The 13,120-nt window shown below is 40.1% G+C and overlaps 2 protein-coding genes and 1 pseudogene across 6 annotated transcripts; 1 reads left to right on the top strand and 2 right to left on the bottom strand.

The window, feature by feature from the left end:
• Positions 1-62: 62 nt before the first annotated feature.
• Positions 63-3,167, top strand: LOC104745303 (trihelix transcription factor ENAP1). 3 transcript variants are annotated; one of them, XR_760740.3, is made up of 3 exons: positions 63-1,422; positions 2,022-2,262; positions 2,459-3,167. XR_760740.3 is itself a non-coding variant. In XM_010466504.3 (2 exons), exons 1-2 carry the CDS (start codon positions 669-671, stop codon positions 1,519-1,521), a joined length of 768 nt encoding a protein of 255 aa, XP_010464806.2. In that variant the 5' UTR covers positions 63-668; the 3' UTR covers positions 1,522-1,810. The 3 variants fall into 3 exon arrangements, 1 of the variants encoding a protein (XP_010464806.2); XR_002035645.2 differs by having other exon boundaries at positions 2,407-3,167; XM_010466504.3 differs by lacking the exons at positions 2,022-2,262; positions 2,459-3,167 and adding an exon at positions 1,508-1,810.
• Positions 2,350-2,985, bottom strand: LOC104766428 (LOB domain-containing protein 21). Its single transcript, XM_087502705.1, has one exon. It carries the CDS (start codon positions 2,983-2,985, stop codon positions 2,491-2,493), a length of 495 nt encoding a protein of 164 aa, XP_087358831.1. The 3' UTR covers positions 2,350-2,490.
• Positions 3,168-3,868: 701 nt separating the features above from the next.
• LOC147920195 (receptor-like protein 53 pseudogene) lies at positions 3,869-7,647 on the bottom strand (annotated as a pseudogene). 2 transcript variants are annotated; one of them, XR_015591413.1, is made up of 3 exons: positions 4,854-7,603; positions 4,603-4,770; positions 3,869-4,231 (listed from the first exon to the last, which is right to left on the bottom strand). The product of XR_015591413.1 is annotated as a receptor-like protein 53 pseudogene, transcript variant X2 (transcript). The 2 variants fall into 2 exon arrangements; XR_015591412.1 differs by lacking the exon at positions 3,869-4,231 and having other exon boundaries at positions 4,382-4,770; positions 4,854-7,647.
• Between the last annotated feature and the right edge of the window lie 5,473 nt (positions 7,648-13,120).

Genomic DNA, 13,120 nt, shown 5'->3' with positions numbered 1-13,120 from the left:
TATAAAGACCTAAACACGTTTGGGATGCTCTCCCTTACCTAACGATTTGTCTACCCATCAATCTTTCCTTAATTACATCCCACCATTTTTCACTTCCAAACTCCGATTTGTTATAGCGTAACGTAAATGATCTAGTTACTGTAACACATCAAACCTATAATAGTTTTTTCTTATTATTATTCCATAATAACATTTCTTTTTAATCATGACATTAATGAACTATCGAGATTCTAGGTCTAAGCCCTAATTAATCATTAAATCCAAACCGCTTCAAATGTTATAGGAAAAAACACACTCCAAAACCTAAACCATCATTGTCAATCTGTTTAATTATGTAATCTATATCATCATTACCCTTATTAAACGAAGTTTGAGATTGACCATACTCTTAGTACGTATGACTCAATTTATGACTAAACCGGTTCTCGATAACCGGTTACAAGGGATGAGTGGTTGGATTCGGTTAGCAGAGGTAGGAGAGAAAGAAGATAATCGCCGTTGCTGACGTCACCGCCGGTAATCAAAATCGTCTTTTAACCGTAATTTTCTCTTTTACTCTCTCTTTCTCTCTCTCTTTAAACCAAAACAATCCGATCCAACAAATCACCAAAAAGTTCTTATCCTAAGCCTCAATCCTCCACCGCGCACGTTAGCCTCCCCTCTCCGAGATGGAGACGACGCCGGAGACTCACCCGAAGCCTCACAACCAGAGCGGGTCTAACCGTTTACCGGCGGGGAGAGAGGATTGGTGGAGCGAGGACGCTACAGCGACGTTGATCGAAGCTTGGGGAGATCGTTACGTCAATCTCAACCGTGGCAATCTCCGGCAAAACGATTGGAAAGAAGTCGCCGACGCCGTTAACGCTAGCCACGGTAACGGCCGGCCTAAGACCGACGTGCAGTGCAAGAACCGGATCGATACGTTGAAGAAGAAGTACAAGACTGAGAAGGCGAAGCCTTCGTCGGCTTGGTGCTTCTTCGATAGGCTCGATTTCTTGATCGGTCCGGTTGTGAAGAAACCCTCCGGCGGCGTTGTTAAGTCGGCGTTGATGAACCCTAATTTGAATCCTGCTGGATCTAAATCGACGGGAAGCTCTCTTGACGACGACGACGATGATGATGATGATGACGATGAAGATGATGATGACGCGGGTGATTGGGGTTTTGTGGTGAGGAAGCATCGTAGAGTTGAAGATGTAGATCCGAGTGAAGGATCGGCCTTTAGGGAGCTGGCGAGATCGATTCTCAAGTTAGGGGAAGCGTTTGAAAGAATCGAAGGTAAGAAGCAGCGGATGATGATTGAATTGGAGAAGCAGAGGATGGAAGTTGCAAAGGACCTTGAGTTACAACGAATGAACATGTTGATGGAGATGCAATTGGAGCTTGAGAAGTCAAAACTTGGGAAACGAAGAGCTTGTTCAGGTCAAAGTTTTCATTTTTCCTTCAGTTTGAAGCTCTTTGAGATCAATCTTTGAGTTTACTGAAACTTTGTTTGTTTGTTGTACAGGTAAGAAGTTGTAGGATTATAGAATGTGGAGGAGTTTACTTACTGTGGTGAGGGGCAAGGGAGCAATGTTTGGATCTAAAGCTCATACGAATTGGAGAAGATGTTATTATTATTGATCTTTAGGTTTTCTTAAGTTAGAGTGATGCTTTTTTTTTTTTTTTACTTCTTTTTCATTTTCTTCTATAGCATTGTAGAGTACATTGGTTAGTAGTAGCAATGCGGATTACCAAAAGAACTCTCGTAGTATCTGACATATCAAGATGTACTTTTGTGAAGTATCAATGTATGATGGTTTGTGTATCAGTGCCTGCAGTTCCAAATAGTGTTCATCTCTTTTTTTGTGATCTGCAATTAGTGTTCTTCTAAATCAGGTTTCAGGAATGCCTAGATTTAACCAGATGCGTAGTGCGGTTCTGAGGAGAACTCGTTTATCAGAGTCATTCATAATTCAGTTTGGAATTGATCAAAACCCACCAAGCTATTGATTTGGCTGTTTGCTTATGTGACTTTGCAGCACTCTGGAATCTCCAGGACAAGACTCTTGTGACCTGAGGTAGAAGAGGTGACACATGAGGCTGAATTATTGGAGCCTCGAAAAGGAACATCGCAGAAGCATATCTATCAATGTTTCATGTTTGGTAGAATTTGGGGATGCATAAGCATGTGCTCTCCTATTCAGACCTGACTTACAAAGAAGCTTTGCATCTAAAAAACCTCACTTTACTCTCCTTGGCCTACCACTTGGTCCAAAACTGGTAAGGACTCTGACCTTCCAAGGCTCATCATGTACCTGAGTTATCTCATCGCATGTGATAGTTACTTTTAAAGTTTAAACTCGATTCTTGCTTACAAACGATGAAGTAAGTATCTGATTGTGCATATTGGAATTCATACATCAGAGATATACTTTAGATTCTCGAAGATGACTTGTAAGCAAAGTGCAAATTACAGCTGATAAAAGAGATATGATAGAGAGATAAGGCCTATACAAAAGGAGGCTGTCCAAGATCATACAAATAAGCATCAAGACTAGTAGACCCATCAAGCAACATCAAGTCACTGTAAGGTACAAGATCGAGAAAAGCAGCGAGCTCAGGAGAATTATCCAACGGGGACACGTGGTTGCTGACCCCAGAATGGGCAAGTAGTCGAGTGCGAGCAACGGCTAGATCATGTTGAAGCTCGAGCATCTTCTTCTGCAGAGAAGCTATGGCTCCAATGCAACCGTAAACAGGATCCTTGAGACGAACCTCAGCTTCATAAGCTAGCGAGTTGACGGTTTCTTGTCTCTGTTCTTCAGGGACCTCACCGAGAAGCTTACTGACGTTGCTGGCTCCAAAGACTTTATGGACTTTGGCAAAAGTTATCAGGTCACTTGAGCGGAAATAAGGAGCGAAAATGCAAGTGGGTGTGCATCGTCTCTTCAGGAGCTTGCAGGCTGCACAAGATGAACTTGATCGTGGCTCATGCCCTCTCATCTCAAAATTGTTTTTGTTTGTTTTGATATTGGGTGGTAAATGTTAGGCTCTCGTTTTTTCCAAGTTTTATCTTGTGCTTCCTTTATATATTAATGAGACTCTTTTAACTTTTTGTGAAGAAGAGTGATTTTGAAAGTAATAGAAAAGGGAACAAATGGGACAAGGCATGGGCCTATTCATCATTTGTGTTGGCTTGAGCTTTTCTTTGCTAATTGCATGATTGGTTGTGAGTTCGAGTCCAAGCTCGTAGGTCATAAATCATAATCATATACCGGTTTATCTTTGAGATTTTTGGTATTGAGGTTTGAGTATAATGTTGAAAAATCAAAGGACAAGGTACTATAGAGATACAGAGACTAAATGTAACCAATCAGCTAATTTTCTCTGTTTGAGATTTGAGGATATATATGAAAAAGAGAGAAGAAAGACTTTGGATTAGATGAAACAAGTCAATCAAGGAAAATACAAGAAAAGATTTCAGATTGCTCCAAATTGAAGATGAAGTTTCTTTTCTTTCACAGTGGCCGAAGCTTAAAACCAAATAGAATTGTTCACATATCACCTTTTGGTTCTTATTTTATATTATACATATTTGATCAAAAGAATGTCAAAATAATAAAGAAATCACAGGTTGCATATAAATTGGAGTGTGGAAATGGAGAAGACAAGACATTTGACAAGAAAAGTGAGAGAGTGAGAAGCCCACCACCACCACCACCGTCCCCTTCACTATCCATTTTCCCCTTCTTTATTTGTCTTCCTCTCTTCTACTCATCATTCATTATGGCTGCGAATATACCAATAACAAGAAAAATCAAAATCAAACGCAAACTTAACTTTCTTTTGTTAAATCAAACATTCAAAAACGTTACGGATTTTGAAGTTTTTCAATCCTTATAATGAGTATACAAAAATATAATAACAACTTGAATACAAATGCAAAGAATCTTGTAATCTTTCAGCCTTTGTGAATGAGAGTACAAATATACAAAACAAATGATAATTTTAAGAAGAAATTGCTAATAGCAACTTAACAAATAGTCATTTACTTAATTAAATCTTCTTATCAGGTCATTTTTCTTAATTTTAACCCTAAAAAATAGTGATTTATATAATCTCAGAGGCTTGCTTTCCTAACTTTTTCTAGTAGTCGTTTAGCATATCATAATCACTCGTTCTCCTTAAGCCACAACGAAACTCATAAATCATCATCAAAACACACATCTCCATTCTCATTGTAAGTTCCCTGCAGAAATATGTGTAGAATGAAGGAGGTTGTTGACAAATAAATTAGCTATGTTAACGTCTAATAAAAAAAGTCACAACACAATAAATAAATAAATTAAAAAAAAAAAAAGACACAACTGACTTTGAATATATCAATGCATGTATAAGGTTTATAAAATAATTGCTCAGTATATCTGTAACTAATTGATATGGACAATGGACATACGTATATATAGATGCGAGAGTCTAATAGGAAAAAGTAAAGATAACATCGCAGAAAACAAAAAAAATTACATGTGCATCTAAAGGGAGAGTAATTTATGGTTCGAAACAGAGTTGCTCAATTACAAAGTTGGCAAGGAAAACAGAGTAAAAGAGAAAAACACAAACCTAAACTGGGAAGTGGGAACAATAACCGAAATATAAACCAATCTTGGATTTGCACAAAGCTGGCTTAAAGAGTAGTTGGTTGACGTACGTCCTAAGAGTTCATCCGTTTACTTTGACTTTCCTCGTCCAGATTCTTCAGATAGGCTTTAAGAGTAGTTGGTTGACGTCCTAAAAACGAAATAGCTGTTAAACAAATATAATTTCATTCTAATGTTTGCTAAAAACATTCGTTAAAAAGTTAGGAACATTACCTCTCTCTACTGAGTTGTGGTGATTCTGCGATTGTTTCGGCCAAAAGGGTTCATGACCCACTCTGGTTTGTGGGAAACCAATATGTATCCAAACGTCAAACCAGATACAATACCGGGTACGAATCCTATTGCAGCTGCTATCCAGCTAATCACCTCTTCTTCATCTTCGTCCTCTGATTCCGGCGTTTCATAGTGTTGATGTGATGCTGGTGGTGTGTGAATATCCCTGCAGACTTTGTCAAGAGAAGAGGCAACAAGTCCCGGATTATCTCCAAAGGAAGAGCAAGACTGCGTTCGAAACTGAGTGCCCTCTGGAACTAGGCCTGAAAGCTGGTTATGAGAGAAGTTCATGTACGCAAGGAACGAGAGGCTCCCTAGCTCTTGTGGAATTTCTCCTGAAAGCTTGTTTTGGGAAACATCCAACGACTCGAGAACTGTCAGATTCCCCATAGATGAAGGGATGCGGCCAGTGAATGCATTGTTTGACAGGTTGAGCACATGAAGCTCTTTCAATAGACCGATGGACTTTGGAATCTTTCCTTCAAATTTGTTTCCAGAAAAGTCGATTGCTGTTAAGATTTTTAAGATACGTATTAGCTCCATCTCTACACCTTTATTCATCAAAACCATTGAATCTTGGTAATAGCCTAATTTATCTCCCATGTACTTTTCGGAAGACTGATCTTCGTCTGTTCCAAGTGATGACATAGCACTCCACTTCACAAAGTATTCCGATGGCAAAGTTCCATTGAAGTGATTATGTGATATGTCGATGATCCGCAACTGAGGGAACAAGGCTTGATGTATTGATCCATGGAATGCATTGGAGCGAAGGACAAGAACTTGTAGCTTTTGTAGAGAACCCAACCAGAACGGAAACGTGTCGTTGATTCTGTTGCTTTCCATGTTCAAAACTTCAAGTGTTGAGAAACGATTCAAAGATCTTGGAAGCTTTCCCACAAGTTGGTTATGACCAATGTCAAGCGACCTTAGATTTTCAAATATATGCTTTGGAAGACCTCCACTCAGATTATTCTGACGAAGGTTTAGATGTGAAAGATTACTCTTGAGATTTCCCAAACAATGAGGGATTGAACCGTTAATGTTGTTTTCAGATAAATCGAGAGTCTCTAGAGAACGAAACTCGCATATGAATGAAGGAATCTTGCCAGTGAAGTTGTTGTTGGAGCCAAGCAAGTACTGCATAGATGGTTTCCGGACAGAGGATAATCCTTGTTTCTTCTTTGATCTTTGGAAACCGTTGAAAGAGTTGTTGGAAAGATCCACGACGTACAAATTTGGTAGAGTCCATAACCAACCAGGAACTTGACCTTCGATTTTGTTGTTGGAGATGTCTAGATACGCCACTTCATGTAGGGTTCTTAGGAGCTCTGGAAACTCGGTGATACCGCAGCCTGACAAGTACAAAGAATATATCTCCTGTGAAAGGGGATTTGAAACTGAACTTTTGTTTGTTGTTGAAACATGGTTGCCTGAGAGATATAAAAGAGAGAGGCTTTTGGAATATGATAAGATATCATTCAAGTCAATCGTAGTGGTGGTGTTTAAATGTGAAAGGTATAGAGATCTGAGTGAGTTGAGATGCGAGAAGATACTAAAGTCAACTGGACGGCCTTGGGTGTCGAAATGAGAAAGGTCAAGATACGAGAGGTTGACAAATTTGGAAATGGATCTCGGGATTGGCCCTTTGAAGTTGTTGTTGCCAATGTCTAACCATTGTAGGTTAGATGGTGCAGAAGATGTATTCCCAAACTCAAGAGTGCCGTTGAGTTGGTTATATCTCAACATAATAGATGTCAAAGAAGGAATGGTGAAGAGAGAAGAAGGGATTGTTCCAGTGAAAGCATTGTCACTTGCATCAAAACCTCTCAAGTTGGATAGTGAAGTGATATTAGGAGGAAGCGCGCCACTGAACTGATTGTGGGAGAGCGATAAATCTGACAACCCTGTCAAGTTCAGTAGTACAATGGGAAAATTCCCACTGAGCTTGTTCCAAGTAACCTCTAAGGTGGTCAGGTGGTTTAGATTGCCAAAAGAAGATGGGATTTCACCATCGAGATTGTTTTCCCGAAGGTTGAGAGAGGTGAGTTGAGTAAGGTTTCCAATCGAAGATGGAATGCGACCACTGAAATTATTTCCCAAAAGGTCGAGAGAGGTGAGTTGATAAAGGTTTCCAATGGAAGACGGAATCCGACCACTGAAATGACTTTCCGAAAGGCGGAGATTGATAAGATTAGAAAGGTTTCCAATGGAATCTGGGATTTGGCCATTAAGATCATTAGATGAAAGGTCAAGAGTGGTTAGAAAAGGAAGTTTTTGAAGACTGCTATTGGAATGAAACCGGCCATGGAGGCGGCTGCAGCCAAGGTCTAGCTCGACCACATCTCCGGACTTGGCATTGCACTTGATACCCTTCCAACTACAACAGTCGCTATTATTCCCCCATGACTCCGTCTTCCGATGAGAGTCAATGCGTTCCGGCTCGCAATTATAATTAAGCTTCCCAATCTCAAACTCGTTTTTGAACGCGAGAAGTGCATCTCTTTGTTCGGGACGACACAAAAAATGCTTAGTAGGAGCCGCAAGCACGTCTTCAAAATGATAAATGAACAAGAAAATAAAAGAGAGAGTTATAGGAATGATACTCGATGAGTTCCAGAAGCCCTTCATTTAATTTTCTTGAATAGATATAATGAAGTAAGAATGGAAACTGTGAGATGGTAAATATTAAGGGATTAACATGGTTTCGTGCCCATCTCTCTTTTATATACATAATCATAATACACTCTACTCCACAAATATAATAAATCCAACAAAGCTTGACTGAATCACTATAACTAGTCTTTCTACTACCAAGTGTTCTTCACGTTAAAACGCAAAGACTTAAAAAGAGTCTTTACATTTGAATAGTCAAGTTCCACATATTTTGTTTTTTATTTAACGTACTGGAAACTTCAAAAACAAGTTGTTTGTTCGAACCAAATTAAATGACCCAGAAAAAATCACAATTTAGGAGAGATGACTTTGTTAGTTGTGTACTAGTTGAAGACCAATGTCCAAAAGACATGGCTTTGCAAAAAGGCCTATTGGAACCACGGTCCAATACAATGCCACAAACTAAGAAATGCTCTCCAAAGCCCACAACTGTCCAACGGTCACCTGCAGTTCACGACAAAGGTGAGAGCTCAACAAATAGGACAATATATGCAGAGAGTACGACCATAACAACCAACAATCGTTTTGCTGCCCTTGAATCATGTGAAGACGAATGTAGCCACGTCACAATCACAGCTAATGATTAGAAGATCCTAGAACTTAGGTTAAAACCTTTGTATCCTTGTATCCCCATATAAAAAGGAACAAGCCACCGTATTGTAATCTATCGATTGAAGTAATAAGAATCAATCTTTCCTCTTTCTTTGTTCCTTTGTTTCTTCTTTCATGGTATCAGAGCCATGGACGGAACCATGGAACCCTATTCTTCTCCCTCTCTACACATTTCAAACTGTGTTACCATAAAGCTTACAGAGCAGAACTACTTCATATGGAAGTCTCAGTTCGAATCCTTCTTGCGTACTTAATCTCTTCTTGGATTCGTCAACGGCACTACTAAACCACCAGATGAGAAGATCCCCATCCGCAACAACAACAATGGCAAAGTCGAAGACATACTCAACCCAGCTTTTGAGAGTTGGTCCAGATCTGACCAAGTTGTTAAGGCTTGGCTGCTTGGCTCAATGACTGAGAACGTTCTGCGACTGGTGACCGGCTCTGCAACAGCTCAAGAGGTATAGGATACTCTTATCTCCCACTTCAACCGAACCTCATCCTCTAGACTATTTGAGTTACAAAGGCGTCTTCAGAATGCTGAGAAATTAGATAAGAGCATGTCTGATTACCTTAGAGGAATTAAGGACATTTGTGATCAGTTAGCCTCTATAGGAGATCCAGTTAGTGAAAAAATGAAAATATTTGTTGCTTTAAGAGGTTTAAGTCGTGAATATGAACCTATAATCACTGTCATTGAGGATTCAATGGACCGACTTCCTGCTCCCACCTATGATAATGTCATATCTCGCCTTACTGGCTATGACGACAGAATCCAAGGTTACTCTGTTTCCACGGATGTCTCACCACACGTAGCATTTCACACGACAAGATCTTCAGGCTATCGTGGGCGTGGTAACAGAGGCAAAGGCAGAGGTTCTTACTCAACTCGAGGTCGAGGCTTCCAGCAACAGTTCTCGTCTGTTGCTTCATCTAGACCACCTACCGTCTCGACTGACAAACCGGTATGTCAAATCTGTGGCAAACGAGGTCACAACGCCTTTGAGTGTTGGTTTAGATTCGATGAAGAATATCAGCAACCACCTCAACCTGCGATCAATGCTTATGCTTTCTCGGCTCTTCATATCACCGACGTTACTGAGGACAACAGTTGGTACCCCGACTCAGCTGCGACTGCTCACATCACTAGCTCCACTCAACGATTGAAGCAAGCTCAACCTTATCATGGAAGTGACATGGTAATGGCAAGTGATGGGAATTTCCCATCACTCATGTCGGCTCTGCTAATCTTCCCTCAACGTCAGGTAACATCCCTCTTAAAGACGTACTAGTTTGTCCTGAAATAGCAAAATCATTGTTGTCAGTGTCAAAGCTCACTAAAGACTATCCTTGTGCTGTCACGTTTGATGATCTTGATGTTGTTATTAAGGACAAAGCATCTCTCAAAGTTCTGACAAAGGGAAAGGAAAATAACGGGCTTTACAAGCTGGATGATCCAAAGTTTCAGATGCTCTACTCAACAAGACAAATCAAAACAAGTGATGAAGTTTGGCATCAGAGATTAGGACATCCTAATCAACAAGTTCTTCAGCTTCTATCTGCAAATAAGGCAATTCAAATAAATAAAAGTACCAGCAAAGTGTGTGCATCATGCCAGCTTGGAAAGAGTTCAAGATTGCCATTTAGTTCTTCAACTTTTACTTCTTCTAGACCTCTAGAGAGAGTGCACTGTGATCTCTGGGATCCTTCTCCTGTTTCATCTATTCAAGGATTCAGATTTTATGTAGTGTTTATTGACAATTATTCAAGATATTGTTGGCTCTATCCACTAAAGAAAAAATCAGATTTTTGCTCTACCTTCATCAAGTATCAGCTTCTGGTAGAAAATTTGATGCAAATAAAAATTGGAACATTTCAGTCAGATGGTGGTGGAGAATTTATAAGTCACAGGTTTCTAGCACATCTGCAAAATTCTGGTATCCAACACTTCATATCATGCCCACACACACCTCAACAAAATGGTATTGCAGAGAGAAAACACAGACAGCTAACAGAAATGGCACTTACATTGATGTTTCAAAGCGCCACTCCACAAAGTTACTGGGTAGAGGCCTTCTTCACCTCGAATTTCCTCTGCAATCTTCTACCACACAGTAGTCTTGACAGCAACACAAGTCCCTACGAAGCACTATTTGGTAAATCACCAGAGTACTCTGCACTAAGGACCTTAGGCTCAGCATGCTTCCCAACCTTAAGGTCGTATGCCCAAACCAAGTTCGATCCTCGGTAACTCAAATGCATCTTCCTTGGATATACCAAAAAATTCAAAGGGTATTGATACACAGAGTTTTAAACCCTATTTCCTACTGCAAATGCACAACAAATAAGTAGTACTTAGGGGTCGCATCCCACGAAGACCAAGTTTTACTCTATGGTTCTATTGGTTCAATTTCAAGCTAAGACAATTCAAAGTTGGGTTTGTTTGGTAACAGTAACGCGATTAAAATGGTATAAAAAGGCAATAAGCAAAACAATAGATCAGGGGTAATTCTCGGGAATTTCAGAGACAGCAACTAAACAACTATTCAGGGCATAGATTAAGTACTAGTCTAGAACTCAAACATAAATATAAACTGATCCACTGTCGTGGCATCAATAACTCTATCTGATCGATTCTGTGCGGAAACGCGGAGCACGTGCTCAGACATCCGGAGCACATGCTCGGCGGTCCATAAACCATAAACTGTCGTTTGAGCCCAGAATCGCAGACAAGCATTAAAGAACAGGAATGATAAGTTCACAAATCACCTACACATCAACTTTCGCAGGTCTAGGATAATTTGCCCACTAATGTATTTTCTAGCAACTTATTACACTTTTGATGAATAGATAAACCTAGAATCATAGATTGGGTGATCAAATCAACCTAAGCATTAAGTCTAACAATAGTGAAGACAATCGATTATATAAATCCCTATTTGTGTTCTGTTGCTAACCCATGAAACCCCTTTTGAAACCCCTAATCTAGCAAAGAAAACTACTCAGACATAGAGAAATGAATCATAGCAAAAGATGAGAAATTCAATGACATAAAAATAAAAAGGGTTCAGAGAATGCTTCACAAGGTGGCCGCTCTTCTTCCTCTCACAAAAACGTCGCTCAAAAACCAAAAGAAAAGAATATCCTCTCTCCTAAAAACCCTAGGTTAAATAACATACAAGTAGAGAAAAATAAGGAAAGAATCCAAATTCAAATCTCCCTATTAAAAATCGATCTCCTCTCTCTTTCTCTCACAAAGGATCGCCTAAAATAAGGGGAATTAGGCAAGGAATCGGCGCCTAGATGCTTGCCACGTGTCGTCATGAAACCGTAGAGTTGGGAGCATGTGCTCTTGGGTCTAAAATCAGCTTTTCTGCTCCAATTCAACTCCTTTCTGCTCCGATTGCTCCCGCTGTTCCAATTCTTGCTTTTAGCTTCCTAGCCTCTTATTATAACCTGAAAAGGACTCACACAACTACAAAACTATCAAATAAACGGGGTCAAATTGAGTCAAAACCGTAACATATCAACTCCCCCGGACTTATATCTTTGTTTGTCCTCAAACAAACTCAAACCAAGCGCCAAGAGAGCCAAGGTGGGAACTCGCAAAAATCTCAGAAACCGTGAGTAGACCATGACCTGCAGACCACATGTGTTAGAACAAGCTATACCAAAAACTTCTCCAGCAAACATCTCCAAAACCAGAACCATAATTGGCAATCAAACCCAGAAAAAGATCACTTTCCAGACAAAGACTCTTTACATTCAATTAAAATTGGCGTGAGCTTCTCATTAAGGGCATTAAGCTAGTGAAATCGAGGCTTGGTAGATAAAAGGCTGTTTTAATGGTGGAGCTATAGAGTGTTTAGGGGTTACCATTACTTTGAAAGAGATGCAGGATATCACACAAAATGGTAAGGGAGAGTGGACTCATTGATGTCCACAACCTCTAATCACTCTCCTCTTCTTGTCTTCTCAAACTCAGCCTCTCTTTTCTCCTCAGGGTACAACGCATGCTCGGGGGTGTGTAACACTAGCTCCGGTCCCATTCCATCATCCTTAAACGTTTTTTTTTTTTTTTTAGATGTATGAAGGATGATGGGGGATCTTCTTCTGATATTACCCCTGGAGCATGCAGACAGTATCCTAGGCTCACTCTCTGCTCAAAACAACTCGCGGACTCAGATGTATATAATTTCGGAGCAGGTGCTCGCTGGGTTGGAGCACGTGCTCTGTCCGTCCGGCTCTTTCCTCTTTGGTTCTCCAGCAAGAGCGAGTTAGAGATTGTGTCAGTCCTGCACTCCCCGACCGTTTTGCACATAGCTGCACAGAATGAGAAAACAAAAATACAAGTGCAAGTGGTTTGAAAGGAGGTTAGGCTCGGGGTGGGTACTAACTTAAAATGAGCTAGCTATTCAGGATCAACAAGATTGGCAAAATGAATAAGAAGTCCTGAATATGTGACACGTTCCCTATCCTAATGCCCAAAACGAGAAGAATTTAAATCCGGTTAGGTTCCAATAAAGTAGAGTCTAAGTCTTTCCGGTGAAACCTTAATGGGATGAAGCTTTTCTGGCCAGGAGAAGGGTCCGAATGTGAAGAGGTATTAGCTCGTCTCTGTACTCTTAGTTCTGCAACAATGGTCACTTGGAAAAACGGTCAAACTCACAAATGGTTAAAAACATCACAGATTTCGGTCCTAATTCCCACAAGTTTTGGTTCGACTCACATGACAAACTGACTCAATAAAAAGAAAAATAAAGAAAACAAATGTCATAGGTGACCCTCCCCCGGACTTACTTCACACCGTCTCCGGTGTGAAAATAAGCCAAAGAGAGACCTAGACAAGAAGAAAAATAAAGATAACAATAAAAATGAAAAGAAAATAAAGCGGATAGGACAATGATGGTGTGTGTAAC

This window comes from Camelina sativa, chromosome 19 (genome assembly GCF_030686135.1).
Source record: "Camelina sativa cultivar CO46 ecotype springtype chromosome 19, ASM3068613v1".
NCBI lineage: Eukaryota > Viridiplantae > Streptophyta > Magnoliopsida > Brassicales > Brassicaceae > Camelina > Camelina sativa.
Note: the sequence above shows the minus strand (reverse complement) of the source record. Positions and strands in the feature narration are given on the sequence as shown.

Bases quoted from the DNA above. Each gene is read 5' to 3' on its own strand.
- LOC104745303 (XM_010466504.3), top strand. From the start codon at position 669: ATGGAGACGACGCCGGAGACTCACCCGAAGCCTCACAACCAGAGCGGG.
- LOC104766428 (XM_087502705.1), bottom strand. From the start codon at position 2,985: ATGAGAGGGCATGAGCCACGATCAAGTTCATCTTGTGCAGCCTGCAAG.